Source organism: Castor canadensis, chromosome 11, assembly GCF_047511655.1.
Source record: "Castor canadensis chromosome 11, mCasCan1.hap1v2, whole genome shotgun sequence".
Classification (NCBI taxonomy): Eukaryota; Metazoa; Chordata; class Mammalia; order Rodentia; family Castoridae; genus Castor; species Castor canadensis.
In genome coordinates, this window is record NC_133396.1 from 25,786,462 (window position 1) to 25,813,891 (window position 27,430).

General features: G+C 45.7%; 1 protein-coding gene across 1 annotated transcript in view; it reads left to right on the plus strand.

Annotated features, from left to right (window-relative positions):
• Nucleotides 1-27,430, plus strand: part of Igf2bp1 (insulin like growth factor 2 mRNA binding protein 1) — a 38,690-nt gene that overhangs the window by 1,023 nt on the left and 10,237 nt on the right. The window contains exons 2-5 of the mRNA XM_074048921.1: nt 593-653; nt 22,932-22,980; nt 23,410-23,461; nt 26,291-26,354. Of these exons, the coding sequence (XP_073905022.1) occupies nt 593-653; nt 22,932-22,980; nt 23,410-23,461; nt 26,291-26,354 (226 nt within the window). The remainder of the gene's footprint in view (nt 1-592; nt 654-22,931; nt 22,981-23,409; nt 23,462-26,290; nt 26,355-27,430) is intronic.

Sequence of the window (27,430 nt, forward strand, 5' to 3'; positions counted from 1 at the left end):
CGGGTGGCGCGGCTGCGGCGGCGGCGCCGGGTCGCCATGCTGCTTCCCGAGACGCCGAGGCTGGGCCGAGAGGCGCGCTCGGCGGCCGCGAGGGACCCTCCCCGCCCGGCCCCGCTCCTCTCCCCCCAGGTCCTCGGCTTCTCGTCCAGCACCGACAGGTGACCGTCCTGCCGCCTGAAGCCCTTCTCCGTGGGTCCACACAAAAATAAAAGTTTAATTCTGCACTCCCCACCCCACTTTCTGAGAAACGGGGTGCCCTCTGCTTCTGGCTCCTCCCCACGTTTGGGAGCCGAACAGGCAGCGCGTTTACACAAATGCGCTCCTCGCACCTTTCCCAAATCGGTCCCCAGAAGGATCCATTCAATTAGCCTCCGTGTTAAACAAAACAAAAATTAAGGAAACAACGAATTTATAGATTCCACCGTTCCTAGAGCAACCTTTTCCCATCCGGGTGGGGAAGCCACTGTCAGAATTCCTAGTAAGGTCTCGAATCCCAGTTCTCTTCAATTGCCTTAGTGTCTTTCCTTTTCCCACCCCCAATCCTGTGCACTCTTATTCATGTCTGTTTCTCCCCCCCCCCCCCAATCTTTAGGGAAAGTAGAACTGCAAGGAAAACGTCTGGAGATTGAACACTCAGTCCCCAAAAAACAAAGGTAGGAAAAAGCTCTTCTGGGGGGCTGAGAAGGCAGTGTTCAGGGGTCCATAGTGTCTCCAGTGGAAGAAACCCATTACTGGTTTTTCCACCCCCCCACCCCAACTCCGGATGCTGGGGGTTGGGAGGGAAGACTGGCCAAGATCTTGTAATGGGTGGTTTACAGCTTGTTTTAAAAAAAGAAAAGGGAAGAAAAGTAAAGGTTGGTGTTAAAAGATATTACTTGCAGAAATTAAAGGGAAAATAATCAATAGGCTAGAACCTTGCGGAGTTGGTTCAAAGTGTAGGGCCGTTTTTCTAGGAAAGCTTAAAATTTTTGAGCAAACTCATGGCGGTGGAGATTTCTGCAACTTCCTAACAGGCCTCATTTTCTCTGTTTTTCCTACCCTTTCCGCACCATAATTCTTAAGTGGATTTAGGGGAGGCTTTTTCCTATTCCCTAGGGGATGTGAAATGAGCTTCCGGCTCCCCCACCCCCAAGTCCCTTATGCTCGTGCTTTATGTATATTTCTGTAACAGGCAAAGACATTTTTTTGCTGTAGATTCCTACCCCCAGACCCTCACTTCTTACATCGCCCCCCTCCCCAGCTGGCTATTCCAAAGAATATGCTTAGGCTGTACTATCCTTTTCGAGCCCCCCTACTCCACTCCTTCAGCCCATTGTTACCAAGGGACCATCTGGGGTGAGAGCTTTGTGCTCAGGCTGTGAGCAGGGGCTCTTTGGAGGGTCTAGAACTCCGTGGATGAATGGTGTGTGTGTGTGTGTGTGTGTGTGTGTGTGTGTGTGCTGTGTGTGTGTGTGTGTGCTGTGTGTGTGTGTGTGTGTGCTGTGTGTGTGTGTGTGTGTGTGTGTGTGTGTTCGTTCCAATACCTCTATCCTCTCTTCAGCAAAATGGGGTATCTCCATCACGCTTCTTGAAAACTCATGGTGGATTTGAAATCTTCCATTGAAGTCTGAAATCTTTCTTGGAACTCTGGCTGGGAAGTGTAACAGCAGTCTTTCTCACGTCAGACTTTAAACATGTTGACAGTGGAGAGTCTTGTCTCTTGTGGCTAGTTGGAAGCAGCCCCCCAGGAAATCTTTGATCCCTTGACCCGAATTTCTGCTGTATTTCAGAACAGTTTCTGGCCTCTTCTGGGTGGGACGGTGGGGGGTGGGATGGCTGTGTTTTTTCAGGAGTGCTTAAGGAACCTATAAAGTTTAATGCAAAATAATTTGTTTGGTGGTCTAACTTGAGACATTTGCAACCATTGTACCTATAGATGATCAATATGTCTTGTTACTATGTTTATAGAGCTTGTGATTTAACCGCAAATGTTTGAAATACTCTTGTTATTGGAAAGGCAATTAGAGTTACAAGTAAAGAGGCAATAAAATTGGAAAGAAAAAAGAAGTCTTATTTATTATTTTGAAACATTTCCTAAGGCTAGGAATAGGACAAATGCATTGACAACAGTAGATTTATTGAGAAGATTATGGATATTTGAATTGAAAGCTGAGTGTTGGTAAGAAATGCCTCAACAACTGGAGTTCTGAAATATGGGGATTTTTTTTTTGCTCTTGGATGGCTTAAATTTTAAAGGGAATAAAGTGAAAGCAGGAGAAATGGCAAATGTGATGAAATGGAACTCAAAACATTTATATTTTAATTTTCATGGTGCTCTATATTTATGAATCTTTCTCCTCTAGCCATCTGCTTGCTTTAAAGCCATTTCTAGTCTCCTTGTTCCCTCCAAAATGCATTACTGAGAGCTCTTTTGAGTTGTAATGGGGAGGGGATTTATGAGAAGACTGAGGGGAAAAAAAAAATCTCCTTTCCACACCCATACTAAATTAGATCTTTTGTGTGTTCTCCTCCTTCCTGAAATAATTTTTGAGTACAAACATTGAGTCAATTGTCTTTTTTTTGGTCGGGGGGGGGGGATAGTGGTGGTGAGAAAGGGACTTCATTTTTCTAGCATGAATCAATTTTTGAAGTCCCAGGATTTAAAAAAAGAATTTGTTTTCATTAAGTCAGTTTGCTCTATCATTTTGTGTTCCTTGAGGAAGCATGTGGTATGTGTCTTTAGTCTGTGTCTGAAAGTGTTCCTTTCAGACAGTTTGTTTGTTACTGGCTTTCCAATCTCATGGATGTCCAGAAGAGAAACTAGTTAGCTATGACTAACATTCCAGGCAAAATGAGCAACTGCACACATGTAGTTTGTGTATATATACTCTGGTGTTTTCACTATTAAAATAGAACTCTTCTTGATACACTCAGTTCCAAATGAATTATGGTTTAAATTTTTGAAAAGACTCATAAAAACCCAATTACCTAAGGTTCTTTTTTTTTTTTAAATTACTTTTAAAAGAGGGAAATCAAACAAAAGATTTATTACAGAAGTTACCTCTGAGCAGCTCTGATTTAAAAGTATTGATATATTTTGTTCTTACTTTGAATCTATTTGATAAATATAATTTATACCTTTTTAAAAACTCAAGAGAATGGACATGGTATTTAAACTAGAAACAGCAAATAGTTTTGAATTTTTAAAATTTGTGAGATTAAATTTTACTGTCATCTTCCCAAACTCCCTCTTAGCCAGTGTTGGAATTTGGTTAACAATTTTGGTTTTTTGTTGAGAATTTGTATATGTCCGATGTCAAATGTTGGTACAAAGGAGAAGAACCAAAAGCAGTTTTTTAAACGGTTGTGGAGAGCTTGTATGTTTTCTTCTGAGAAAAAGTTGAGGCAAAGAGGTGCCATCTTGACTGAGACTTACTGTGGGGAATGATTTACTTTTTAAGAGAATTAAACTTGCTATACTTGCCACTGAGCTATGCCTTTTTTCTAGAGGAATGTGACCTAAAGACAATTTATTTACTATATCAACTGGTGTCATCAAAGGTGTTACTGTTAAAAGAAAAATGAAAGATGCACTATCTTTCTAAGTGAAATGTATTGAACTTAAACAGCTTTAAATTTGGTGATTGCTTTAGGCAGGTTAATGGTGATTCTTCTAAATTGACTTAAAAATGAATTGTGTTAACACTTTCCTAGATTTCCAACTATTAAAATGAGAATCAGTTATATACTCATTCATGTAAGTGAAACTCTCAAAAGAGAATGTTTTAACTTGGTTTCTATTTTATAGTTTATTTTTCTGCTGTTAGCAGCTTTGAAAACCTGTAAAGGGTTGTCTTGTAGATGGCAGAAAATATTTTCAATTTTATTTAAAACAAAGATTTGTAGAGAAATAATTTGAAAAAATACTTGGATAACCAGATCTTTTCAAAACAAGCTAACATTTTTGCTTTCAGAAGTAGGTTTGCATGAAAAACAACAAAATAAAAAACCCAACTGGTCTGTGTTGGGGTGGTCAAAAACAAGAGAGTAAAAAAATGCATGGTAATTATGGATTAGTATCCAAATCAAAAAGAAAGTTAACAACTCTTACAAGGTGAAACATATAGGTGACCAGTATTCAAAAAGTAAGTTTAAAGTTGAAACAATTTATGAGTCTTTAGTAAAAATGTTTTCAAAGTAGGTTAGCTTTTTTTTTTTTTTTTTGCTTTAAATGAAAATTTTCTGCAGTATTTGGAGGAATGGTGGAAATTGGGGTTCATTCTCTTCATTTTAATTTCTAGCTAGAAATTAAACTTTACAAATTAATAAAGTGAGTTTTCTTCATTGCTAGGAAAAAAACCCAAACAAACCAAAAAACCCTGAGTGTCTTAATTTGGTGGTCAGTTTTTCAAGACAAAACTTTTCTAAGTGGCATTTGACTGTCCTTTGGAAACTGGAGGTTTCCATAACCTCCGATTTTCTGACCCAAATTAGAAAGATGAAATTTTACTCTGATGTCTTCTCAGATGGAGAACTTTCTAGTAATGAAGGGGACAAGTGACACTTCTCATCACTGACTTATTCAAAGCGTACTTAGCTATTCCAAAGGCATAGTTTGATGGCACAGTCTTTGGTGGAAAAAGCAAAACATTCTATAATCATGTCTCAGAGATGAAATACATTAGCAATCGGAAGAATCTTGATTCAAAGATTCTGGGCTTCTAATCTTTTAAATTACCTTAATATGTGTTATTTAAACCCATTTTATCTGTGGGGGTACTTTTAAGGCTTTTTATTTTATTTTGTTAGAGAACTTATTATGTATCCTGTACTTTAATGTGTAACAGGCAGTTGACAAAGATGGCATTGACATAGGAGAATGAACATACACTTTTAAAAGCATTTTTTAAAATTTCAGATCTGGTGTAGTTGAGCGAGCAGCAAGTAAGTGCTACTTGTTGAAGTTTGAGATTTTTGCGTTGAAGAAATATCGTTTGGTCATACCTCTGTTGATGTGTGTGTGGAGTGTGTGTGTGGTGTCTTTAGAATGAATGAAGCAAAGGCGTTAAGAACTGACATCCCCCTTCTCGGTCCCAACTATTAGAATTTAAATTCGACCTTGTTCACTCCCCTTTCTCTTAAGAGTCTTAAAATGTGGCTAATATCTTCCAGAAAGGGCAAGTTAGATTTTGGGATGGGGGTGTTAGGGAGAGAAGAGGGGGAGACCCGGGAAAGAGAGAGCTAGACAGACAGAAATGGGTGATTAATTGGGGATTGGGGTGCACTTCCCACTTCCCTTTAAAGAGGAGCGACCGGAGGCTCACAGTTACCCTCGGAGTCTAGGTTTAGGAGACAGATGTAGAGTTAGCGCAAGTCAAGACTATTTTTGCTTTTGGAGTTGACTGCCTTCCCGTCCCCCTTTAAAAAAAAAAAAATGGGGGTGGGGTGGGGATGGGACAGGGAGGGTGAAGAGAGGCGGCGGGGCTGGAGGCGCTGAGTGGAGAGCTCTGCCGGGCTGACCCTGCCCCTGCCCGCCGGGTTGCCCAGCGCGCAGTCCGGGGTGGGTTCGCTCTGCAAGGGGCCGCCTGCCTTCCTCCCTTTAGCCCCCGGCGGAGAACACCCGCAGGCTTGCCTTCCCAAGATCCCCGCCTGCGCACCCTGGCGGCTTCCCCAGGCTCCTCTGCTACCGGGGCCATAGATCCTTTCTGAGACCTTTCCATTCTAAGGCAGAAGGCCAGCGGGTGTCAGTGTGAAGTGAAAAGAAGAGAGTGGTAAAGAAAATAGGAGAGAGGTGGAGAGAAAATGGAGGTGCACGGAGCTCTTCATCTCTCCCGGTAGCAGAGTCCCCTTGGCCTGGGGAATGGATCTTTGGAGAGCCAGCAGTGTCCATTTGTATAATTTGTAATCTTTGCAAAATGGGCTGTGGGAGTACACGTCCCAAGGGCTGGCCGAAACTAGCAGGGAGTTACAGTAAGGAGCGGTTCTATGGATTGCATTTATGTTGTACAAGATAGACAACAGGTCTTCCATTTGGCTTTCTGTTAGAAGAAACTTTTGCTCTCATTCATTTCCACTTCCCCCTCCTCCCTTATACCTTTTAAAAAGGCCTCTCAAAACAAAAACAGGAGGAAATGGTCTGAGGAAACATGCATCTAAGCAAATGCATGCTCATTTGGTTATTGATAATTCTACAAGATAGAACACATGGGTGCAAGAATGGATTGCCAGCAGGAGGATGTTCAGTCCCCAGTTGGGCACTCAGTCCTCCTAGAACTCGGAGAATCCTGGAGGCCTTGAAAGAGGACTATGTACTTGTTAGTAGATGGGAAGGGGTCATCCTAGTAGTGGAATGTATTGCACAGCCAGCTTTGGAAGACCTGTTTTCTACCTTTTTAATACAGTTCAGCAGGTTTGCAATGAATACAATAGACTGGAATGAGCTTTCTTCTCCCTAAGCACAGACCACTGAAATAAAACGTGTGTTGATTATGAGAAAATAGGGGAAATAGGTCTGGATCTCATAATTTTAATACAGTTGGAGGGAAAACCTACAGAGCAAACACCACAGAAATGCAGGTCTGTTGCAGAAGTCCCTCTCCCAGGCTCATGGCTGGCCATCAGCAAACTGCTTTCAAATGAAACACAGGGAAAACAGCTGGATGATTAAAATCATTTTTGGCTGGATTATCCAGTTACTTTCAAGACTGCTTGGGACAAGTGGCATTTTGGTGGTTGGAAGGCATATAAGGGACGAATCTGGTAAGATAGCTGGGAATTTTGCTCATAGACAAGGGTGGCAGGGCATTTCATTCTCAACAGAGGAGGCTAGAGAAGTGAGTGTCTCCATTTTGTCTTTCCCTCTCTGCCATATGTGTACAGTTCCTTAAGAAAAGAGGGTTAAGGAGGATTTTCAATTTTTTTGTTTAAATTTTGAATTTCAGTTTACAAATCAATCTTGAAATAGCAAATGTTAAGCTTGAGTGAAATAAGATTGCATAGTTTGGTTTTGTTGATTGGGTAGAGTTTGAATCTTTTAGAGGCAAAATCAGTTAACTCAGAAGTCTTTTTTTTTTTTTTTATTTTTGTGGTGCTGGAGGTCAAACCCAAGGATTCAGAAGTTTGTTTGTTTTTTTTTTTAAGATGTTCCTACATGTAAAAGGTGTTCATGAGGGTCCAAGTTCTTTGGATTTCCTCGTGAGATAATCTTTGTTTCACTGGGGATCATTCTTAGGATACAAGGAAGGAGGAAGCCATCCCTGGCCCCTCACTCCCCCTCTCTAGGTGTTGTCTAGAGGAAAGGTCTTCCTCCCTGGAGATCCAGCGTTTAAAAGCAGGACCTCGATTTCTGGCACTGTAGGTGCAAACAGTATATAGCAGCTATTATTATTGCAGTATTAATGTTTTAGACATTGACCTTGCTGCCACCTGCTCTGGCCGGTCTTTGTTTCAGGCTTTACAGTTCTCTGCTCCATAGAGAATTGGACTTCATGAGAACTGGAACCGATCAAGTGCATAGGTGCTTGAAAATGTTTCCATGAGAAGTTCTGTTATTGGACTATCTGTGTAGCAGCTGGGTGTACTTATCTAAGGGACAGGAAGGGTGTTTAAGTATACTTACATAAATTTAGCATGTATTTGATTTTTATTTATTTAGGTTTTTAAGACAGGATCTCACTATAGCCCAGGCTAGTCTGGAACTTGCTGTTTAATCCAGCTGGTCTTGAACTAAGGATCGTCCTAGGCATGTATTTTATATGGAACAATGATGGCTATCTAGTTGAAGGGATCCTTGCCTTAAGAACTGTACCTGTGTGCTGAAAGCAAAAGCCATCTTTAGGAAGCGGGAGATGCTCACCAGTGCAGCCCTCCACAACCTCTACATCCCCCACATCATGGACCCCTCTATGTACCTCTTCCCCATCCTCTCCCACAGAAGGCTTGGAGAGATTGGGTAAGCATGGTGGAGAATGCTAGATTGTTCATTAGGAGAAATGGGCCTTTTATTATGTCGTCCTTGACTCTCTTAACCTTGGGCTAGGTTCTTAACTGAAATTTTGGGCTGGGAGCATAGCTCAAGTGGTAGCACGCCTGCCTAGCAGCACAAGGTCCACAGTTCAATCTCCAGTGCCACCAAACAAAAACAAAGCAACAACAACAAAAAGTCCTGAAGTTTCACAGTTTAGTGTCAACGGTGTATGTAGGGTAGAGATATTGATACATGGGAAACCACCTAAATCTGCAGATGAGGAAGGTGTAGTAAGAATTCAGGATGATTAGGTATGTTGATCTTTTTTTTGGGCAGGACTGGGATTTGAACTTAGGGTTTCATGCTTGCAAAGCATTCGTGCTCTACCGCCGCTTGAGCTACACCTCCAGTCCAGTTTGCTCTAGGTATTTTGGAGATGGGGGCCTCTTGAACTATTATCCAAGATCTTCTGATCTCAGTTTGCCAACTAGCTAGGTTTACCGGCACAAGCCATCTGTGCCTGGCAATGTTCTGTTCTTGGAAAGTCAATAAAATGGGCATTCAGGAATTAGGGTGACTGAATATATCTTCCCCTCCTTCCCCAGCTCTTGTAGTGGTCTCACATTCTCTCCTGTCTCTTGGTCTGGAAATAGCCCCCAGAGGTGCACTCAACCTACTTTCATGCCATTTCCTCTTTTCAGCCCTCCTGCTTAAAGTGAGCAAACCAGTGCACATGCTGGTTGCCTACAGCCCCAGTCAGGGAATGAGGCTTGAACCTTCTCTTACCGGGGTGGGGAGGGGATGGGCTTCCAATCCGGATGTGGTTTTTGGCTCTTTAACAGGCTTGTGACTTTAATCAGCTACTATAAAGGGTTTTACAATTAGTTTATGCAGAGTGATGCATTTGGCATTGCTTGGGGCTCATCAACTTCCCATTAGGTTCTCTGAGGGGGAGAAAATGAGGGGAGACAGGAACTGAAATGGGGATTGCTGGGTGAAGGAAACTTGTTGAAGATGTCCATTCAGGGTTAGAAACATTTGTTCTACTTCCCCCTGGAGGTGTCCAAGTCACTTGGGAGGAGAAGTCCAACTGTAATAAAGACCAGTTGCTCTGGCAGGATTTGGAGACAGAGCCCTAGATTAAAGGACAAAGATGATTCTTCACAGAGGGTCCTGATTCTTGGTGTCTGCAGCTGTGTATTCTGAGCAAGGACAACAGAACTAGGATGTTGGCTGGGGAGGCAGCAGCAGCAGCAGCAGCAGCAGTAGTGTCATTGTCTGTTTCTTCCCCACGCCCCTCCACTGGGGTAGAACCCAGGGCCTTGACCTCAGCTACATCTTCAGCCCAGGGTCCACTCTTTGAATGTCCTGTCCATTCCATTCCAGCAAGTTTTTTTTTTTTTTCAGTACTGGGGCTTGAACTCAGGGCCTAGGCCTACACTTTGAGCCACTCCGCCAGCCGCCTCCCCCTTTTTTGTAATGAGTTATTTTGAGATAGGGTCTCGTGAACTATTTTCCGGGGCTGGCTTTGAACCTCAAAACTCCTGATCTCTGCCTCCTCAGTAGCTAGGATTAATTACAGGCATGAACCACCAGTGCCCAGCTCTAGCAACTTTTTATTTAATGTAAAAGAAAAATCAGGTCTGGGGGAGTGTAGCTTTTGTAGAGCGTTTGCCTAGCATGTACAATGTCCTGGGATCCATCTCAAGTGCCAGCAGGGAGAAAAAGAAAAATCTAGCTGATTGAAGTTACCTTCCTCTGTTTATTACCATTTGATCCAGAGATGATGCCACTTGGGGCTTTTTGGAATAGGGTAGAGGGATTCCTGTCTGAATGAGCCCTGTGTATAGGCAGAATGGTCTTCACAAACCCCATAAATCTCTGAAATAATCTTTGTTTCACTTTCCTACCCTTGCCCCTCTTGCTGGCCATCTTGAATGAGTAGTTTCCTTTCTTTCTACTTCTAACTATAACAGGAATGTCACCTATCTAGTCCCAAGTTCCTTTGCTCTCCTCTTCAAAGAAAAAAATTCCACTGTCAGCAACTTTTGCCTGAGGGTATGTGACGTGTACTTGCTTACCACTCAGTCATTGGCCATTAAAGAATTAAAACCCTCAAAACAAAAAGCTATAACCAACATCCCTGTGAGAAAATATTTAGCAAGATGGTGCTGACTTTGTGACAGCTTGCATATCACTGCAAAGATTGGGGCCTCTGACCGTGCATTTGCTCCTGCATGCATTCATCTACTTTTACGTGATATTTCCCTTGCCAGATACTAGAAGTATAATGAGGAATAAGTGAAAGACTTTCCTCTTATAGTGGATATAGAAAGGACTATATTTTATTAAGTAACTTTTCCCTGAAAACTTTAGGTTTTTCTCTATCGTTTATTCAATTTTGTGGGACTGGGGTTTGAATTTAGGGCTTTATACTTGTAAAGCAGGTGCTCTATCACTTGAGCCATACCTCTAGCCCATTTTGCTCTGGTTTATTGGAGGCGGGATCTCACGAACTATTTGTCCCTGATCTCAACCTTCCAAGTAGCCAGGATCATAGGTGTGTGAGCCACCACCTCTTGATCTTTTCTTTTCTTTTTTTTTTTTTTTTTAATAGATGGGGGTTGGGGGGCGGGCTCATGCCTATAATTCTAGCTACTCAGGAGACAGGAGGATCAAGGTTCGAAGTTACGCGGGCAAATAGTTCGTGAGACTATCTCGAAAAAAACCCATCATGAAAAAAGGGCTGGTGGAGCAGCTCAAGATGTAGGCCCTGAGTTCAAACTCCAGTACTGCAGAACAAACAAACAAAAAACCAGGGATCTTGTGGTGTGCTTAGGCTAGTCTCCAATTTCTGGGCTTTGGCTTCAGACTCTAGAGTAGGGACTACAGGCTCATTTTAACATTCCCAGGGGTGATGGGGGGAATCTGACTTTAAAAACATCACCAGTTTTGCTGTTTCCAACATGGTGTTCACCTCTTCATCGAAAAGGAGAACCTTCACCTGAGCCCTCTCCCGCATTGAATATTTTATTTATATAGGGTTTTTACTTAGCATATTGGGCAGGCATAGGGTTGGTTGAGAGGGAGTCTCACCTAAGAGGGAGGAACAGGACAAAGTCCTGGCCTTCCAGTGTTTTCCTTTTAGATCCAGAAAAGCTGTGGGGCTGCTGGAGGCCCTGGGGATTAGGCACTCAAATGAGTGGCACACAGCTCTGGAGCTAAGACACTGGAGGGAAGAGGAGAGGAAGGGAGGCAGCAACTAAGCTGGTTTTGGAGAATATAGCAGAAAAAATAGAGGCGGGAATTAGGGCGAGCCTGGAGGGCAACAAGGAGGTATTTGTGGGAAGAAAATTCCTCTCCAAGAGGGGAGTGGAAAAGTTACAGGTAGGTAGGGCAGACCCTATTTATTTCACCCCATTTATTTCTCTCATTGATGATCATCTTTGCTCCTGAGCACTGTGGGAGGTGGTGAGGATAAAAACACCCTCTATAATGATAGCAAGCTCCTTGTAGACCTTGGCCCCACGACTTTACCAAAGCTCCGTAAGAACCCCAAAGATATTCTTATTTTCACTAAGAAACCGAGGCTCTGTGTGGCTCTGCGCAGTGCATGAAACTCAGCCAAGGGTCTGAGTAGGAGTGCTGGCACTTAAAAGTTTGCCATTTTGTCTTCAAAGTGAGCTCTCTTAGAGGAGGGGCTAGGTGATCTCTTAACACTCACTCAGGTTGAGTCTTTTCTTGAGTTTTATTGAGGGAGCATAAGCTTAGCAAATAGAAACACACCCAACATGCATTTGTCCCTGCTCTGTGCCTCCTCCCTCTCCAGGCTGAAGGAACCTGAGATGGATGGGTCCCAACCTTCTCCCCTTGTGTGGGGGACTGAGATGAAAAAGGGGATTCTGCTACTGAAATAAAACAACCCAGAGTGGGTTATTGAAAATGCTGGGTTGGGCCCCACCTGCTCTTTCCCCAGATATATGAGCTGTGCCCCTTCGTGGGTCTGTTTCCTCACCTGGTCCCTTCCCAACTCATGAAATAAGGTGGGTAGCTATTTTGAGGTTGTTTTTGGTTTTTGGCGGTACTGGGGTTTGACCTCAGGGCCTTATGCTCCCGCTCTACCATACCCCCAACCCTTATTTTGAGTTTAAGAACTTCCACCCTCTAACACTTCTAAAAGGCAACAGGGCTGGGGCTAGAGTTTTTGATTGATTCACTACTCCTGCTCCCCCTTTTATTGGTTTGGGTTCAACCCTGGGGAAAATGGAACTTGGGTAGGGCAGGAATTGAGATGCTTCCTTTCAGGAAGGAACATATAGGTGACCTTTGTCACATGCCTACAGAATCATAATTCATAGCAGATACATGTTAGATTCTAAGGAGCAAAAAGCTAGTTACCTTTTTGTCTGGCAAGCAGGAGCAGGCTACATGATGTAGTGGCACTTACTGACCAGTGCCACCTTGGGTTAGTCCCTTGACCTTTCTGAGCCTCCTTTCTGACCTGTAGAATGGAAATAACAATATTCTTAGTCGCCCGTGGTGATTGAGCTGCCCAGATCGTGGTGATTGAGCTGCCCAGATCGGCCACTTTAGGTTGTTCCAGGTTCGTAGGAGCATGTGTGCAAAAAAAAAGTAAACTCTATAGTATTGTGCAAAGGTGAGTTACTAACAAAATCACTAATTGATGACACCCCAAAAGGGCTGTCGAGTAAGGTCATTCTCACCCCTAAACCTACAGGATGACTTTTCTGTTACAACTTCTCTGTAGAGCCTCCCGGAAGGCCTTGGGGACTTGGCGGGGCCTGCCCCTCTGCTCCGCGCCCCCGCCCCATCCCACTCCCAGGCCCCAGTTCCTGCCTTCTCAGTGGGAGGCCACCCCAGCCCGGCCTTGCCTCCTCCCGCAGCCCAGCCGAGGTCTCTAAGGAATGTCGCCTCCCGGGCCATTTTCTCCCCTCCAGCTTCTGCGGCCCCACTTCCAGCCCCTTCCCGGCTCCCTACCCCCAACCGGTTCCCACTTAAATGCTTGCAGGCCTGTTCACAGGCGGGAAGCCCCCTCCCCCACAGGACCACCTCAGTCACAGCCCTGACCACAGGGAGGTCGGGTCTGGATTTATTAAAGGACCCCGGAGGGGGAGCCTGCCCCGCGCTGGCTGCCTGGCTCGCTGTTGGGGTCGGGTTTCGGCCGGTGGCTCTGGAGAGTGGGAGAGAGAGAGACAAAGGGCAAAGTCCTGGTCCCCACCCCCACCCAGCAGCCCCTGGCGCGGGTCCCCTCCCCCTCTGGACCCTGAGCGGGTAGTCCAGGGCCCGTCGGGCCTCGCCGGACCCTCTCTCGTGGCGACTTTCACACCTAACGCGCAACCTTGTAGCGGAGGGACTTGGGGACAACCTCGTCCCCCTCCTTGTGCTCTGCACCCGCGGCCCACCTAGCGCTGGGGTGGGAGAGAGTGCCCAGCCTTCCCCCGTTAGGTGAGGGCTGGGGGAAGGGGCGCCCGTGGGGCTCAGGCCTGGCCTCTCAGCTGCTCGGGCCTTCTCAATTGCAATTGGCCTTCACCAGGACTCCCCTCCTCCCCCCCAGCTGCTGCCACCCTCCCCCAGCCTCAGCTGCTGCCGCCCTTCCCAGGCACCTCTTTCTCCTCAGTTGCCCTGACTGCTCGGCTTTCCATCTCTCGCAGGGAGAAAGGCTGTGTGTCCAGGCCTAGGTCCTCCTGGCTGTTACAGACCTGCCCCTCCTTCTGGTCAGGGTGGGAGAGAGCCATCTTGGAAGGCGCTGGCTGGTAGTCCTGGTTCACAATCCCTGGACCAGGGAGAAAGACCTCTACAAAGAGGGCATTTTTGCCCCCACCCCAAGCCAGACAGAACTCAGGGTGGATATCCCTGTCAGAATCTCTGATTCTGACTAAGAACTGCCCCATTAGGGCCAGGAGGAAATACCCAGCTTCCTGAAGCCTCTCACTACCAACAGGTCTTTGCTGGCATACTGGAGGAGAGACAACTGAAGCTCTTAGAATAAATAAAATTGCAATTATTATTATTATTTTTTTTATTGTACCGGGACAGTCTCATCCTTACACAGGGAGCAGGAAAGATTGTCAGCATTACTATAATCCCTTAGGGTCTTTTCCACAGGGTGGAGTTGTGAGTTGCAGAAACTTGATTTCTTTTGAGGCTGTCTGAGTTTCCATGCTTCTCAGAGCTCCACCTCAAAATCCTCATCTTGAGCTATGCTCTTCACACTTGCCTTTCCTCCTGAGGAGACTCCCACCTCTCTGCTTCCAGGGCATCCTCCATGTTGCCTTCCCAGCAGTAGCCCCATGCTTAGTCAGGTGCCAGCTCATTTGGCTCTTTGGCTGCCTGGTGAGGTGCTGACATATGCACTGGGTGGCTGGGAGGACAATAGCCAACCCAACATCTCCAGGTGTAGCAGGAAAATGCCCGAAACTCTTCCAATACCAGCCTGAGGATGGAAAGTAGCATCCCTGAGGGCTTGCCATCTTTGCCTTCACCAGGAAGGCTCTGCTTGTCGCTTCCATTTGTCCCTGTTCTTTAGGTTTCTTCTTCTTTTTTTTGTTTGGTTGTACAGGGTTTAAATTGTGGACCTCAAGCTTGCTAGGCAGGTGCTCTACCGCTTGAGCCACTCCACCAGCCATCTTCATCTTTTTAAAAATGGTTTCTTCTGCATATCTCACCCACAGATACTCTTCTCATTTTCCACTCTTTAGCTGCACATGGCCAAGTTAAGAAGCAAGATCTAGACAGAGAGCAAGGTGAAGGGAGGACTCTCCAGTTGGCCCATGCAGTCTTGGGATTTGCCTGCAAAGAGATTGGCTATCCCAGAGCTTCTGTTTTGGCTTCCTCTGGCACTGCCCAGATGGGCAAGGAAAACAAAAAACCTTCGGGTTTTCATGTCAACCCATTTACTCCTGAGATGAGTGAATTAAGCTAAGTATTAGTGGTCAACCAAGGCTTGCTCTCTCCACTGGTCACACCTTTGCTTCCTTGCCCTCCCTTGATCTAGCTGGTATGCTGCACGATAAGAACTTGTGGTGACTAATCTTTTCCCTGTTTAACAGATCTCTGACAGCCATCCAGCCATATTATAGGGTAGTTAGCTCTTCTGCAAATTAAATCTTGTGCCCAAATTAGAGCCGCATGCAATAAAAGCCAGTTGGCACGCATTTAGCCATACAGAATATGGGCATTTTTCCTGCTCCTGATGTTGGGCTGTACAGTCTTCTGCTGTGTATTAACGCTTCTCTTTGTACAGAAAGCAGTGCACTTTGAAATGAGCACAAACTAATGTGGAAGAGCTGAGTGCTAGTCCTAACCCCAACTCACCCAGTCTTTTTCCTTCTCTCTTTGCCTCAGTTTCTCTGTCTGTGAAATGAGTGTGTGTGGGGGGGGGACTGTTTAGGATCCTCTCAGCCTTGAGGGGCTGCCTCTTCACCTTCCTGCCTCAAAATAAGAATCTGATTTTCTTCAACTGAAACTTCTTGGTGATTAGGTGTGTGCGTGTGTGGTGGTGGTGGTGGTGGGGTGCCTGTAATAAGCCTGGTGATTCCCCCTACCCCCTCTTTCTTGACTCGATTAAACATAGGAAGAGTCCTTCAAGGAGACAGAATAAGGATTCAGCCCAGAGTAGCTCCTGGAGATGGCCTTTTCCTTCCCGTTTATTCCCAACTTTCTACTTGTTTGCACAGGAGTCAGGGTACACGTGGGATTGTGTGTGCCACATCCATTTAACAGACCATGTGCACAGGGTCATGGATACATTCCAGTGATGTCTGTGCTGCCTAGTAGCTGCTTCTCTCTGGCTTTCTTCTTGGTGGTGGCATCTACCCTGCCCAAGTCCTACACCTCCCTATAGGTCACCGTTTTTCAGTCTCTAGCCCTAAGCTTCAGCCACCCGACAGCCCGCCTGTCTGGCAGTGCTGCCTTTGGATCAGCCTGGCACTGAGCCCTAGGCATAGGGCCAGCTCCTCCTCCCTCCCGGCCCCGCCCCCTTTCTCAGCTACTGCCCTGCCTGAAGTGTGCCAGGCCTGCCCCCATCAGAAGTTTTACTGAACAGTTTATTTCCAGAAGATCCGTGGTGATCTTCTGGAAAAGGCAGAGGTGGGCATTTCAGCGCAACTTCCCAGCTAGGTGACAGCTGGAAGGGGTTCAGGTTTGGTAGGGTGCTTCTGCTCCCATGCCAGCTACATAGGACCTTTTTATTGAACGGTCATCTGAATCACCCCTTTCTCAAGGCAGGGGCCCAGTGGACAGTCCTCCACTCCCCAGTGAGCCTTGTCCATTCCCTCCTCATTCTAAGTTAAACCAAACTGGGGTCCCCCACTGGACTGGAAACCCCATAAGAGCAGGAGCCTTGCCTTGCTTGTCACCATGTGCTCAGCACCCACCGATGTGCAACTGCAAACCAGCCCGAGCCACACATGGAAGGGTTTTTGATTATTTTTTTTAAATCGGGTCTCACTGTGTAACCCAGGCTGGCCTCAAACTCTTGAGGCTTTTGTATCATAGATGTGTATCACCATGCCTGGCCAGGCATTCTCCCACTTGAGCCACTCCACCAGCCCATACTTTTTTTTTTTTTTAAAAGAAAGAAGCATGCACTACTGTGCCTACTTGAAATTAGTCTTAAAGATATTTTAAACTCAGTATGTCAAAAGATTATTCCAACACGAAATCAATATAAATAGTATTTATGGGAATATTTTCTTCTGTTTTTTGGGAGTGGGTACAAAGTCTTAGGAATCCAGTGTGCATTTTATTTTACACAGCCCATTCCAAAAAATCAGATGCTAAGTTGTGTGTGTGTGTGTGTGTGTGTGTGTTTGGTGGTACTGGGGCTTGAACTAAGGGCCTCACACTTGTTAGGCAGGCTCTCCACTACTTGAGCCACGCCACCAACCTGTTTTTATGGTGGATATTTTCAAAATAGGGTCTTAGAAACAATTTGCCTGGACTGACTTCGAACCTCGATCCTCCTAATCTTTGCCTCCTGAGTAACTAGGATTATAGGCGTGAGTCACCAGCACCCAGCAGAAATGAAAATTCTGTTGTTGGGCTGGTGGAGTGGCTCAAATAAATGGTGGAGCTCCTGCCTAGCAAGCATGAGACCCCAGGTTCAAACCCCAGTACTGCAAAAAAGTCTTTAGTTGCAGTAACTACATTATAGGTGCTCAGAGGCCACTTGTGGCTACCCAGAGGTGGACAGCACATCCTTAGTGCATGGTAGCTGCTGAGTTAACCTCTGTGAAGTGCATACGTACAGCAGCTGGACTCTTCCAGAAGCCTGGAGGAAAGTGATTGTAGCCAGTTTCTTGACTGATAAGTAGAAATTGGTACATGTGAGGTAAGTGAGCAGCCTGGTGTGTTCTGCAGGTTTGAAACATCTTTGATGTGCATTTGTTTTGGGCAGTACTGGAGTTTGGACTCGGGGTCTTGAGTTTGGCTAGTACTGTACCACGTAAGCCACACCTAGCCCCCTGTTAAATCACTCTTGCAGCATCCTAGTTGTAGCATCAAGCCCACTCGCAGTTTAGCATGTATTTTACTTTATTTTTTCTGCAGTGCTGGGGATTGAACACAGGGCCTGGGGCACACCAGGGAAGTGCTCTTTCACCCAGCTACACTCTTAGCTCCTCAGGTTAGCTGTTTCTTATTGCTTGGGGCTACATCTTCGCTTTTAGAGATACCTGTAGAGTTGGCTGAAGACTTGGACATCATTTAAATGAAGTTCAGCTGGGTGCTGGTGGCACATGCCTAGTTCTCAAGACCCTATCTCGAAAAAACCCATCACAAAAATGGGCTGGTGGAGTGGTTCAAGGTGAAGGCCCTGAGTTCAAGCCCCAGTATTGCCCCCCACCAAAAAAGTTCAATGTGCAGATGTGGGCCTTTTAAACCTTGGGCTCATAGATGGATTCAGTTTTCATTAACCCTCAAAGTCTTGAACTTCTGTGCAAATTGCTTGCATTTTTCTGGTGAAGAGTGTTCGTAACTTTCATCACATTCCTGAAAGAAGTTAATAGCCAGTTATTCAGACCATTAAGGCACAGAAAATCCCTCTAATTAAGAAAATTCCCTTCTTGGTAGACAGGGTCGATCCCTGTCTGGGGACACAGAACCTTGTAACATGGACTAATCCCACTGCTTGTTTCTCAGATGTGAGAAACTGAGGTCCAGAGACTGGAAGGCCTGACTTGCCGGAGAGCTGGGGAGCACAGGTGGAGGCAGAAGCCTGGCCTTGGAGGGGTGCAGATGAAGGCCCTAATCTGAAGATTCCAGTTTAATCCTATTTTTGCGGCAGCTGAAAGTTCAGGCTTGACTCAGGATTGGGGCCTGTGGGGATTGGGCCCCAAACTTGACAGGATTCCAAAAACCTGCCATTGCCTCCCTCCTCCCCACCTTCAACTGTCTTGCCCTGCCCTGGCCCTCAGGAACTCCTCAGATTAGGGAGGAGAAGCCATCAAAATGATTGCAAGTGGCACCTTCCCCCCTGGGGAAGCGGGGAAGAAAGAGGGAGGAGTAGGTTTGCGAAGGATAAGAACCTTACAATTCACAATATGACTTAAAAAGAATAACGATTCTGTCTTAATGATATCAAACCAGTTCATGTTGGGTGTACCATAAAATGAAAGTATGCTGTTGGAAAAAGATGCTAATAGCTTAAAGAATTGTAGGAGAAGCCGGCCACTGCCTATAATCCTAGCTACTCTGGAAGATCTGGTTCTAGTTCTGGAGACCCTATCTCGAAAAAACCCATCACAAAAAGGGCTGGTGGAGTGGCTCAAGGTGTAGACCCTGAGTTCAAGCCCCAGTACCACCAAAAAACAAACAAACAAACTTATAGGAAGGATATTTTGTTTTGTGGGATTGCAACACCCACGCGGCAGGCCCACTGCTAACTACTACGCTTAGTTTTTTTTTTGTGATATTGGAGTTTGAACTCAGGGCTTCACATTTTCGAGGCAGAGACTCTGCCACTCAGCCAATCCTGTTTTGTGTTGGATTTTTTTGTGACAGTCTTGTAAACTATTTGCCTGTGCTGGCTTTGAATTGAGATTCTGCCTCCTAATAGCTAGATTGCAGGCGTGAGCCACCAGTGCCTGGCAGCAACTCTTAGTAACATTACGTAGGTCTAACACTACTGTAGTTTAGCAGAAGGCTTTTTGTCTTCTATATGTCATCAAAAACATAGCACAGGCTCCATGGAAAGAGACTGGGCTCAGATGGGTTTTGAGTTCAAATCCTCACTCAGGCTCATAGTACTTGTGTACTTTGGAGAAGATATTCAGCCCCAGTTTCAGGGCCAGGGCCTTGGTCTGTGAAACAGGTTTATGGGAAATGAGAGGGTTATAGGAGATGATACTCGGAATCTTCCTGTAAGCACTCATAAATGTTCCCTTCAACTAAAGCTTAAGTGAGGCTCTTCCCCAGTCGTGACCATTTCCCTTCCACTGCAGTCTTAAGTTGGTGACACTTCTCTGAACCCTTGAGTGGAAGGATGAGAGAGCTTCCGGCCCAGAGAGAGCTCCCACCCTGGTCCCCTTCCTGGGGCCCAGCCCCCTGAGTTTCCTGAATTGCTTGCTTTCCTAAGTAGCTCCTTATACTGTTGCAATGTTTTTTGTTTGTTTGTTTGTTTTTGGCGGCCTTGGGGTTTGAACGCAGGGCCTCATGCTTGCTAGGCAGGCTCTTGAGCCACTTTGCCAGGCTGCAATGATGTTCTTCCTCTGCTCTTTCATGAATCTTCCCATTTCTGAAGAACAGCTGCTTGGTCTCCCTGGCCCTCCCATCGCCAGTTTGGTCTAGCAGCATTTGCTGTGTCTGGTGAGCCGCCCTCTGAGGAAGGGCCTGATCTCTGTCCTGTGGACCAGGGCAGGAGAAGGACACCCAGAGATCCACAGGCTGTTGGCACCCAGTGAAATAATTTGGCTGCTGCAACCATTGCTTTTGTGGCTGTTGGTGACAGTTTCACTCTTTCAGTCAACAGGTTTTCAGCTGCTGGAGGGTGGGGAAAGTTAATAAACCTGTGGGAGTTCTCTTTGCTGATTAGTGCATGTTGGGGTTTGGGTACTCTGCACAGGGCAGGGAGAAAGCATTCAGGGTGTGGTGCCCTGGTCTGGAAGGTGAAGTCAGGGGACTCTAGGCAGTGGCATTTTCCCATCAGTACAGAAGACTTTAGATTTTTCCCAACCCTCCTGCCAAGTGGCTTGGGCTGACGTAGTGGCTTAAGTGGTAAGAGTGCCTGCCCAGCAAGCGTGAGGCCCTAAGTTTAAAACTCAGTGCTGCCAAGTGGCTCAGGTCAGCCCTACCTCTTGCCTCTCTTCTTGCTGGTGGGGACAGCAGCCTTCTGAGGACTGGGACTTGGATGGAGCCTATTACACAGGCAGTCTGCTTCACAGACCTTCTAAGTGCTAACAAAAGCCTTAGTAGTTTTCACAGGAGGAAATCAAAGTAGAGGGAAGGAGTTAGGGAGATCTTAGCCTCCAGGATTCCTCAAGTTGTCAACACACCAGTGTAGCCCAGTCCACATTGGGACTCTCATACCTGTTTGAGGAATGAATGAATTACCCAAAGGGTCCCAGGCAAGGGGATGCAGGTTACAATTCTCAGCATTGCCTCATGTAATTTGGGCCTGAATTGAATCAGATTGCATTATACTTAATAGACACTAGCTAGGCCAAGGGTTTAGAAGACAAAGGCCCTTCCTGGACTCAGCTCTTCCAGGCCCTCCTTCCCTGTTGTGTTTTAATCAGGGCTGGGGGCTTTGCTGAAAGAAGACATGGGAGGGGCATAGAGTGGGTTCCCAGGGTGGGGTGTGTGCCCTAGAGGGGTGGAGGAGGGCTGCTAAGGATGTCTTTTCTTTCATTGGTTGGGTGCCCTGCCCTCCTCCCCCTCCCTCTCCTGGAACATTCCAGACATTCCAGACGATCTGCCTGCCATTGCTTTCAGGATATGGATTAACATCCCAGCAGAGATTTGATTTCACCACTGCCATCCCTCTCCCCCTGCCTTCACTGGAAGAACTCCCCTACTAGTGGGTGTTTGAAGTGAGAGGGAAGTTTTGACCTTTGACCTTAGATTACACTAAGGGACCATCTTGAAAGAGCACACTTCAAACTGGGCTCCTGCACTAGGGTTGCTTTAGGCTCTTATTTTTGGAACTCTCAGCCAGGTACCCCCATCTCCCTGCCCTTTGTCCAGAAGGGCTTATCCTGGGGGGAGGGGTGTCCTGGCCTAGGTGATTCCTGCTACCCTGTTGAGCCAGGTCAGAGCTCTCAATCTTCCAGTGATGCAATCATTTCTTTCCCCAGTTCTCTACCTGTTTGAAAATAGTGCATTTGGTCTATTCAGCACAGTGTGGGAAATTTCTCACAAGGGCAGATGTGGAACTTCCTCTTGGCCAATGAATTGATCCACTAGGTGGCCTGATGGGATCTGCGAATCTGGGATTGGACCAGTTTCTGATACTCATTATACTGTCTTACTGTTATCTGACCTTTTTTGGTTGGTCATGAACCAACCAAAGTGGAGGACTCTGTTCACCACACATCCTCTTTTCCCTTAACCTATTTCATTCCAGGAAGAGATTTTTCCTTCATGTATTTTGTGGATAAAATCTGCACACTCAGTTGCAAAGCTACAACGGATCTTAGACACCCTTTGCTTTTGTTTGACACCTGGAGACACTTGTGGTCACAGTGGTTGAGAGGACTGGCTCAGGACAGACAAGCTTGACACATTTACAGTTAGAACGTGGCATCTTTTTCTTTTCCCAAAGCTGGACAGAGCGAATGTGGTCCCCATTGCAAGTCAGTGGGACACTGAGGCTTGAGTATAAGTGACTTAATCAGACTGAACAATCAGGGTAGTTTGAGTTTGAACTGTACTTTCTTGTTTTCTACTACAGTTTTCCTTCAAGCCACTAGAATTCTGTTGGACTTTGTCCTTGAACTAATTTTGTGATCAAAGACTTAAATTACAATTGACTAACACATCAAGTCAATTTCAGTGCCTTCAACTCATGGATTAGATTATTGATTTGGGTGGGGGGCAGTTGCCCTGGGAGTTCAACCTTGAACCTGAAGGCTTTTCTCAGGGAAGATTACGTTTTAGGGGCATTTGAAAGGTGGGGAAGAGAAAGTATAGCTAACTGGGAGGGGAAGGTAGTCCTGATACTGTTTTGTGCCAGGGTTAATCACTCCCCCTTTAGTATCTACCCATGCATCTATTGTTACACTTGAAGGACTTACTTCCATGCCTTTTGCTAAGCTCTTTACAAATATTATCTAAACCACCTACCACCTGTGAATAGGTATTATCCCTGTTTTACAAAAGAGGAAACTGGGCCTCAAAGAATTTAAATAATCTTTTAAAGAGCAGAGCCAATAAGTGGTTTAAATCCACATCTGTGCCAGGCGCTTAACTGTGCTACATTACCTGGCTGTAATTCATTGCACAGTTCTGTTTCCTCACATCGTGAGCACCTCCAGCCAGACTCTTTGTTTTTGTTTATTGCGGTGTCTCCAACCTCTGAAGCAGTAAGGAGTATGAGGTAGGTACCAATTAAATAGTTCTTATATTAACTGTCTTATCTAGCTTTGTTTTCTAGTGCCTGGGACAGAAAGAACCAAGTGGGAAAGCTAGAGGCAGTTGGGAATTGTGCTCAGAATATCTGATTCTGAATTTTCTCTGGTAGTGTTGACAACTTGGTCTCTGAGGTGAGGCACCCCAACTCCAAATCTGTATGTCTAGAAGGTTGCCATTGTAAAGGATTGGGGTTTGGCTCATGGTAGAGTCCTTGGCTAGCATGCACAAAGCTGCCCTTGGGTTCAATCCCCAGCAATAGGGAAAAAATTACTAAGATTTTGGTGTTGATGAGTGTGAGCAGTAGGTTAGGGGGATAAAAACTGGTACAAGGGCTAGAAACTGCCAGGACACAGGCACCTAAGTCACCCAGAACTTTAACTCTGATTTCCTCTTTCAGGAGTCGAAAAATTCAGATACGAAATATTCCACCTCAGCTCCGGTGGGAAGTAAGTGCTTTTTGGGGAAGCTTTTTGTGGGGTGGGGTACTGAGCCTGGACAGAAAGTCTGGGTCAGCCTCAGTTGACAGAAATGACTGGAGAGCCCCCCATGGGTCTGAGGTTGGCTGGATCTCATCCTCACCCATAACCCAACTTTTTGGACTGTCCCTATTTAAGGAGTTGGGAAGGGTGTTCCTTGAATCCTAACATGTGGTGGTGTCAGAAACCGATACAGGAACCCAGTCAGTCCATGTGCTTCCAAAAAGGTCTGTAATGCAGAGCTCAAGTACAAAAGGACTGGCTGATGTCACCATTAGGGTTAGGACCTGAGAGAGCAAACTGAGAAGCGGTAATACATAGTCCCCCAGATGGTTCTGCCCATGTCCCCAAGGTTCAGACCTGGGGTGCTCAGACTCCCTCTCTTCTCCATGCTCTCAGGTACTGGACAGCTTGCTGGCTCAGTATGGCACAGTGGAGAACTGTGAACAAGGTAAGACTCCTGCCTCACATTGTTCCATGATGAAATCCACTGGAAAACCTGGATAGAATGGAGATACCAGGCTTGGGGACCTGGATTCCTGGCCCTAGTAATAGTTTAAGAGTGGAAGTTGTGCCAGGTGTTAGTAGCTCACATTTGTAATCCTAGCTACTTGGGAGGCTGAGATCAGGAGGATTGAGGGTCAAGGCCAGCCTAGGCAAATAGTTTTCAAGACCCCTCCATCTCCAAAATAATCAGAGTAAAATGGGCTGGAGGTGTGGCTCAAGTGGTAGAGTGCCTGCTTTGCAAGTGTGAAGCCCTGAGTTCAGATCCCAGTCCCACCAAAAAAAAAGGGGAAAAGAATGGAAATTATGTATTCAGCCTGAGCAAGTTCATAGCTCTTTTACTTAAATCTCTGCCTTTTTAGAGGCTCTGATTGGCAGGTACATATGACTGATCAATTTTTTTAAAAAGAAGGGGTTTTATTACTTAATACAATTTGATGAGTAGGCAAAATCTTTGAAGAGTGGGCCCAAAGAAGGAAAAACACAGAATTTAGGTCATAGAAAGCCATAATTTTGAGGTTTCTTCATTACTAAGATTATAAATTCTTTAAAGATGAACTAAGCTTGAATAAAATGGAGTGGTTTTGGTTGGACGTAGGTAGTTTTTTTTTTTTTGGCAGCACTGGGATTTGAACTCAGGGTCTCACACTTGCTTGTCAGCCACTCTACCACTTGAGCCATTCCACCAGCCCAACATAGGTAGTTTTTAGATAATTTTTAAGTCAATGCATGCATGCATGCATGCAAAAAAAAATTTGCCTATTTGTGGGGTGCTATGTGATAATTTGATACATTTTGTAATGGTTACATCAGGTTAAACCTATCTCCTCTTTTGTCACTTTATGGTGAAAACATTGGAACTCCTTAGCCTTTTGAAATCTCTAGTAGAGTTTCATTCTATGTGCAGTGACATAGACGATCTTCTTTCTACCATCTGACCATAATTAGGATCCACTCACTGTTCAACCTCTCCATCTCTCCTTCCCCTACTATTCTCCCAGGCCTCTGATAAGCACCATTCTACTCAATTTATGTGAGATGAATTTGTCTTTCTGAATCTGCTTTGTTTCAGTTAACATAATCTCCAGTTTTTTTCTGTTGCCCGGACTGGTTTTGAACTACAATCCTTCTGATCTCTGCCTCCTGAGTAGTTAGCATTGCAGGCGGGAGGCACAGGCACCCAGCAGGACTGGAGTTTGAACTCTGGGCAAAGCAGGCGCTCTACCGCTTGAGCCACACCTCCAGCCCCTTTACACTGGTTATTTTGGAGATGGGTCTTGAGAATTATTTGCCTGGGCTGGCCTTGAACCTCATTTTGCTCAGGATTATTTTTGGAGATGAGGGTCTCACAAACTATTACCCTCAAACTGAGATCCTCCTGAGGTCTGGGTAGTTAGAATTACAGGTGTGAGCCACTGGTGACCGGCTGATCTCTAATTTTTTTTTTTTAACTCAAGACTTTTAGCTCACATTACTGGCACTCTACCTCTTGAACCACACCTCCAGTCCATTTTGCTCTGGTTATTTTAGAGATGGGGTCTGTTAGGCAGAGGTGTTTTGGTTAATTCTTGTATTCCCACTAAAGAAAGGATTTTTTTTTTTTTTTTGTGGTGCTGGGGTTTGAACCCAGGGCCTCACTTGCTGGGCAGGCACTCTACCACATGAACCATTCTTCCAGTTCTTTTTCTTGGGCATTTTCTATATAGAATCTCACAAACTATTTGTCCGGGCTGGCTTTGAACCCCATTCTTCTGATCTCTGCCTCCTAAGAGGCTACGATTCCAGGTATGAGCCACTGGCTCCCAGCCTCCCAAAGGATTATTATTTTTGCAGACTTTCACCTCTAAGCTAACAGACCCTAGCAATGAAGTCCTGAGAGGGGTTGTGACCAAGCAAGCACTTAATCCTCAGGATTGTAGAGCCTTGAATCAAGCCAGTTCCTCGGGAGCCCAAATTCACAAGACTGATGCTTAACAGAGGGCTAATTTTATCAAAGTGAAAAATATTTGCCCCAACTGCTTGGAATTCTATCACCAGATGGCCAGCGTCTTGTCCTGTAGGAAAGAGTATATAGAGAGATTACATGAGAGCCAAAAGTCTGCTCAGAATTACAGCTGAGGACTTTGATGGGAGTCAAAGTGTTTCGACACTGATGGTCCAAGTGTGTCCAGGTCCACTGCCAGCATGTTTGCAATACTCAAGGCAGGAAATCCTCCCCTAGCAAAGATGCAAACAGATTTTCTTCCCCCTTTCATCTAGAATCCACTCCTGTCAGCCTGTTTAGCCAGATCTTAGTACACTTTGGTCAGTGTGTCCTTGAGGCTATCTAGAATGGATTTAGGTGTTCCCAAGGCTCTTCAGCTCTATTTCTTGGGATATTTACCTCTATAAATCGCTAATCTCAACCAGTGTGTTGATTTTTAACTAGTTTAACTTTCCAAGGGTAAGTTTGCTTCCCCTGGTGGGGGTGTTTGCTCTGCTGATAGGGCAGCCACACCCTTTATTCCCACTTTTGGGGGGCTGGGAGGAAAAATTCTAGGAAAACAAAGGATATGCAAGGAAAGGTTAATTTGAGTTTTTCAGTGGCTCTGGTGAACGGGGCCTCAGGAAAATTGATTTTGACTTTTCCTTCCAGCGTTTCACAAACTCAGACAAGTCTGCTGGATGCCTTCTTGACCTCAAAACATGGGAAGCTGAGGTGGGGTGTGTGTATGTGTGTGGGGTTCATCCTGCAGATTTCATTGCTCTAATGCTGGCCTGTTTGTTGTCCCTGCAGTGAACACAGAGAGCGAAACAGCAGTGGTGAATGTCACTTATTCCAACCGGGAGCAGACCAGGCAGTGAGTGTCGGGGGTGGGGCGGGGGAGGGAGGATGGCTCCGTGTGGGGTGCTGGGAGCTGGGTGCCTCTGCTTGGTTGGACAGGAAGACAGGGGTACGGTGAAGGGCATGTGGTGGTGACTCCAGGCAGGCTGGAGTCCCCAGCTGGGTTCTGATACTGGCTCAGCTAACCCGACTCCCTCAAGGTCTTTTTGGGGTGCGTGCTTCCTTTATGTCCTATGTTTCAGAGAGCTCAATAGTTCAGAAACTCTTCAGGATTGATAGCAAGCATATGCTGAAGGGAGGGATCCCAAGCCCTCCCCAGCTCTACTGGGTCTCTGGTTGCCTGGGAAATGCAAGTCCTTTGCTGTGTTGACGGCGCCATCTAGTGTTTATGATGAGGAAACTACTGCATTCAGAAAAGGAGTCTCGATTTAATGCAGGACCAGACATCCTATTGCAGGCATGTGGGTGGGGGGGAGCCTAGCTGATGCTCTCCTAGGATCCTTTCAGTTCCACCATAATTACTTGGAACAACTATGCTTCTTTACCACGGGTACAAACAGCACACATTTTACACATTTCCCCTTTACATCCATCTCTGACACTTTATAGGGTTTTGCCACAAGTTGCTTTTGATGGCTTTCTTGCTTCTTAAGCATGCTGCCTCCTCCAAACTAGTGATACTTTGTGAAAACCCACCACTCTGTGCCTACTGTTTTTGTGTTAGATGTGTGCCTCTTGGGCTCAGAATTTTCTAGAAGTGCCTGCTCTGGCCTGACTTTACAGATCATGTCAACCCTGGCTCAATGCCTCATTGACTATTTTTGTGTCTTCCCCTCCGCCTCCTTCCTCAGGCTGGCCTTGCACTCTGTCCTCCTGCTTCAGCCTGTTATGTGCTGGGATTACAGGCTTGTATCACTGTGCCCAGCTTTCATTAACACTTCTAATAGTGCCAGTCTTGAGAATGGATGGGCTTGCCTTCTACTTTCAGTCTTTGTCCTGATTTATAGACCTCCCAGATATCCTTGGACTCCAGTCTCTAAGAAGTAAGCAGACCATCCTGTCACTAGTCCTACTTCTTTTGCATGGAGTTTC